Raw genomic sequence first — 5,702 nt, 5'->3', positions numbered from 1 at the left:
TAAATGCTTCAACTAGAAAAAATAAAAAGATCTCATATCAGCAACCCTAAGATTGTCATATTAAGATGCTGGAAATGAAGTATATATTACAATGAAACTTAAGAAAAAAAAATACGAATATAAATCAAAAGAGAAAACTAGAGAATTTCAGTTAAACCAAAAGGTTATATTTTGAAAAGGGCAACTCGCTAGGTATATTAATCAAGGAGAAATTAGAAAAGGTGCAGATGACCATTATCTAGAATAATAAAAGAATATCACTACAGATCTTACCTACATAAAAGTAGAATAAAAAATTAAGAAAATGTTTATGCTAATTAATTTGAAAGCTTAGATGAATTGGGTAAATTTACCTTGAAAGATAAAAATTACCAAAAGAGGGCCAGATGCAGTGGCTCATGCCTGTGATCCCAGCACCTTGGGAGGCTGAGGCAGGTGGATCAATTGAGGTCAGGAGTTCGAGAACAGCCTGGTTAACATCGTGAAACCCTGACTCTACTAAAAATATATTTTTTTAAATTAGCCGGGCATGGTGGTGAGTACCTGTAGTCCTAGCTACTCAGGAGGCTGAGGCAGGAGAATCGCTTGAACCTGGGAGGTGGAGGTTGCAGTGAGTCAAGATCACACCACTGCACTCCAGCATAGGTGGCAGAGCAAGACTCTATACAAACAAAGGAACAAAAAACTTACCAAAATACACTCAAGAATAAATACAAAATTTCAATAGCATGGAAATAATTAAATAAACAGACTTTGCATATTGAATTGGTTTTACAGTTTAAATAGAGTTTGTTTAACTGAATTCAAATGAATACTTATGAAAGAAATAATGCACTCACAAACTTTTAAAAAAAAATAGAAGAGAAATAGGCTGGGCGCTGTGGCTCATACCTGTAATCCCAGCACTTTGGGAGGCCGAGACGGGCAGATCACGAGGTCAAGAGATCAAGACCATCCTGGCCAACACGGTGAAACCCTGTCTCTACTAAAATACAAAAATTAGCTGGGCATGGTGGCACTGGCCTGTAGTCCCAACTACTTAGGAGGCTGAGGCAGGAGAATTGCTTGAACTTGGGAGGTGGAGGTTGCAGTGAGCCAAGATCGTGCAACTGCATTCCAGCCTGGAAACAGAATGAGACGTCATCAAAAAAAAAAAAAAAAGAAGACGACGACGACAAAGAAGAAGAGAAATAAACTTTTCTCAAATATTTTATCAGTAAAAAATTATCTTGATACTAAAAAATCAGAGAAAATACATAAAAATACCCTCTAACATCAATGTTACTCAAGAGCATATGTGCAAATCCCAAAAGAAAATATTAGCAAACTAAATCCAGCAATAGTAACATTGGGATTTAGGTCCCAAAGCAAAGTTAGTTTACCTTTAGGAAAATCAAACAAACAAGGTACTTTACCTAATTAACCAAATAAGGCTAACATCTATTTGATTATATAACCAGATGCAGGAAAAACATCTGACAAAATTCAACATCCATTCTTAATATTTCTCAGAAATGTAGCAATAGCAAAGTACATTGTTAACCTATTTAAAAATGTACAACACCTTACAGTTAACATCATACTAGTCATAAAGGCTGAATGATTTCCTCTTAAGATCAGTAACAAGATAAATATTTTTTTCTGCCTTTATTCATTCTATTCATCATTGTAACAAAGGTTCTATAGTCAGTCTACAGAGCAATTCAAAGCAACAAAAGTCAGTGATTGAAAAGAAAGAAGGAAAACTGGCTTTATTCACAGATGACATTATCGTATGTGTAAAAATTCTTAAGAAATTTAAAGACAATCTATAGTAACTGATAAGTGAATCTAGTCAGATTATGAGACAAGAACAATGTACAAAATGTATGTGTATTTCTACATGACAGGAACACTTACAAATTGAAATTAAAAATCAGTATCTGTTACAGTAGCATAAAAATAAATAGTTAAGAACAAATTAAACAAAATGTGTGCAAGATTCATAACACTGAAGATGCTAAACAATTGCCAGAGAGAAATATAAAATGATGTAATGAAGGGGTGTAAAGTGTTCAAGGATTTGAAGACTTTACTTTTCCTTGAAATCATCTCCAGAGTCAAATATATTCCAATCAAAATCTTATCAGGCATTTTTATAGATATCGACAAGCAGTATTTAAAATATATATGCGGTGGGATTTACATAGAATGGAAATAACAAGATTGCTCTGAAAAATAACAAATTTGAAAGAATTACATTATCAAATTTCTTTTTTTTTTTTTTTTTTCCCCAACAAAAGCAGCTTGATTTTATTACGGGGAAGCTAGGAAGGAATAGGACAACTGAGGGTCTCCACAGGAACACCATTGCCCAGCATGACTGCCAAGTCCCAGGTCTGTCTGGAAGCCAGGGGAGGATCAGCATCCTGCCCACTTTGGTCCATCCTGTGGGCTGTGGGGACCAGGTCCCTACTACTCGAGGCCAAGGTAGGAAACAGTCTTTCCTGTTTTCTTCAGGGTTGCAAGCAGAGTGTCCACGCTGTGCTCAGATTCAATGCAGATCTCCTTGTTGGGCAGGTCAATGTCATACTTAACTCCTCCAAGCTTATCAAGGACCCGAGAGACAGCTTCAGCACAGCTTCCACAGGTCATGTCCACGGAGAACACGTGCTTCGGCATAACTGAGGCAGCGGCAGCGTGGTGGCGGTGGCAGCAGCGCCTCTCTGGGCTCCTATCAAATTTCAATGATTGTATAAAGCTATGGTAACAAGGTACAGTATTAGCCTGAATTTAGATGTATGGGTTATAAAACAAAATATCCAGAAACAAATTTACACATGTAAGCTCAGTTGATTTTCAACAAAGTAGCTAGAGTGATACAGTGGAGGGATTGGTTCTTTCAAAAAATGATGCCACAACAATTTATATTATCGGGGAAATAATAATTAGCTTTGATTCTGTCCTCAGACCAACCACAAAAAAATTAACTTGAAACAGATCACAGGCCAAAAGTAAAAATTTAGGATGTGTAACTTCTAGAGAAAAACAGAGTAGAAAATTTTTGCAACCTTGGCATAAGCAAAGATAGGCCAAAAAAAGCATGACATATTTTTCTTTTTACTTCTGTTTAAAGAAAATACTTCTGCTCTTCAAAGGATGCTGTCAGAAAAAAAGCAAGCCAGACTAAGAGAAAATATTGAGTATTTTATGCAATAAAGTCGAAAAATAAGACAGCTGATTATCCCTTTTTGAAATAATAAAAAATTAAAACTTGCCAAAAATTAATCTTTTAATATCCTGAGATAATAATAGTGATAATATTTGTTGTAATAGTAGTAGTAGTAAATTAAATAGAAGTTTATCAATTATGGAAAGCTGAGAACCACCTTAATTGCTTGTTCCTTTCATGAAAATTCCACTTTAAAATACCTGCCAAAAAACAGATCGTTAAACACTGTTTGGGTGTTATGACTATTGCATTATGAGAGAAAACACAAAGTTTATTTGGTTAAATATTTTTCCAGTCATGTAAAGTGTGCTCACTTTCTTTTTTTTTTTTTTCTTTTTTTTTTCTTTTTTCTTTTTTCTTTTTTTTTTGAGATGGAGTCTCCCTCTGTCGCCCAGGCTGGAGTGCAGTGGCGCAATCTCGGCTCGCTGCAAGCTCCGTCTCCTGGGTTCATGCCATTCTCCTACCTCAGCCTCCCGAGTAGCTGGGACTACGGGCGCCCGCCACCATGCCCGGCTAATTTTTTTGTATTTTTAGTAGAGACAGGATTTCACCATATTAGCCAGGATGGTCTCGATCTCCTGACCTCGTGATCCGCCCACCTTGGCCTCCGAAAGTGCTGGAATTACAGGCGTGAGCCACCGTGCACAGCCAGTGTGCTCACTTTCACTTAAATTCCTCTAATTAAATCATGCTTAAATTCTTCTGATTAAATTGTGCGCCTACACATAATTTAAAGAAGAAATATTTTATTATTAAAATAATTTTATATTACTCAATTAACTTACTATTAAAAAATTATTTTAACAAAACCCTGGCCATCCTCCTCCCTACTGCATTTTCGTGGATACTAGCCTGCCATCAGTGACTCTGAGTCATGGACCTGACAGCTCTCATCTCCTGCACTTTGGAGCACATGAGATCTAGAATGCTGAGAGGTAGAAGACTTCTCTTCCTCTCTAATCCTCTCATCACTGATTTGCCCGTAGTTCCTAGCCTTACAGCTCATACCAATTATACGTGTCCTTGTTTGAACCTGAAGTGTTGACGAGACCCATGTCTATAATATAAGCACCGAGGCGGGTGAAGGTCTCCTGCCCAATTTCCCATACAATCCATGGGTTGTACATGGCTGCTTCCTTCCCTATCACATCTGTGACATGTGAACTACATTTGCTCATCCTCCTCATTTCATAAAGAGAAATTCTGAAACAGTATTCTGTATGTGCCTCTTAATTATGTTATTAGTGATCTTGAAACCCCTCAGCAGGTTCTCTATAACCAGATGGCTAGGCAGGGTAACCTGCTGACAACCTAGGCCTGTAGGCAACAGACTGACCTCTCAGCACCGGACCTTGTCTCACCAGCCTTTTGCTAGTCAGGACTGGCTCAGAGTATCGCAGATAGTGACAAGCAGTATCTAAAATGTATATGCAGGCCAGGTGCAGTGGTTCACGCCTGTAATCCCAACACTTTGGGAGGCCAAGGAGGGCGGATCACCTGAGGTCAGGAGTTCGAGACCAAACAGACCAACATGAAAAACCCTGTCTCTACTAAAAATACAAAATTAACTGGGTGTGGTGGTGCATGCCTGTAATCCCAGCTACTCGGGAGGCTGAGGCAGGAGAATCACTTGAACCGAGGAGATGGAGGTTGTGTTGAGCCGAGATCGCACCATTGCACTCTAGCCTGGGCAACAAGAGCAAAACTCTGCTTCAAAAAAAAAAAAAAAAAAAATTGTATATGTAGGCTGGATGCGTGGCGCATGCCTGTAGTCCCAGCTATTTGAGAGACTGAGGCAGGAGAATTGCTTGAGCCCGGGAGGCAGAGGTTGCAGTGAGCTGAGATCACACCACTGCCCTCCAGCTCTGGGCAACAGAGCAAGACTCTGTCTCAAAAATAATAAAATAATAAAATGCATATGCAATGGGATTTACATGCAATGGGAACAACCAAGATTGCTTTGAAAAGGAACAAATTTGAAAGCACTACATTATCAATTTTCAATTATTTTATAAATTGATGGTAACAAAGTGTAGTATTTATCTCAAAATAGATGTGTAGGTTACGGGACAAAATGTGCAGAAACAAATCTACACATGTAAGATTAGTTGATTTCACAAATACAGACCTCAAAAGAGAAAGCACTCTGCTGGGCATGGTGGCTCATGCCTGTAATCCCAGCACTTTGGGAGGCCCGAAATGGGCAGATCACTTGAGGTCAGGAGTTCAAGACCAACTTGGCCAACATGGTGAAACCCCGTCTCTACTAAAAATACAAAAGTTAGCCAGGAGCAGTGGCATGTGCCTAGAGTCCCAGCTACTCGGGAGGCTAAGGCAGGAGAATCACTTGAACCCAGGAGGTGGAGGTTTTAGTGAGCCAAGATTGCACCACTCCACTCCAGCCTGGGCAACAGAGTGAGACTCTGTCTCAAAAATAATAATAATAATAATAAATTAAATTTTAAAAAAAGAGAGAAAGCACCCTTAGTCA

At 38.6% G+C, this 5,702-nt stretch overlaps 1 protein-coding gene across 1 annotated transcript; it reads right to left on the bottom strand.

The window, feature by feature from the left end:
- Positions 1-2,271: 2,271 nt before the first annotated feature.
- LOC105546807 (copper transport protein ATOX1) lies at positions 2,272-2,708 on the bottom strand. Its single transcript, XM_011990103.1, has one exon. It carries the CDS (start codon positions 2,659-2,661, stop codon positions 2,455-2,457), a length of 207 nt encoding a protein of 68 aa, XP_011845493.1. The 5' UTR covers positions 2,662-2,708; the 3' UTR covers positions 2,272-2,454.
- Between the last annotated feature and the right edge of the window lie 2,994 nt (positions 2,709-5,702).

The sequence above is a fragment of the Mandrillus leucophaeus genome, unplaced genomic scaffold (genome assembly GCF_000951045.1).
Source record: "Mandrillus leucophaeus isolate KB7577 unplaced genomic scaffold, Mleu.le_1.0 Scaffold37, whole genome shotgun sequence".
NCBI classification, from domain to species: domain Eukaryota; kingdom Metazoa; phylum Chordata; class Mammalia; order Primates; family Cercopithecidae; genus Mandrillus; species Mandrillus leucophaeus.
The sequence above is the reverse complement of the archived record's forward strand: the minus strand, read 5'-3'. Positions and strand labels throughout refer to the sequence as shown.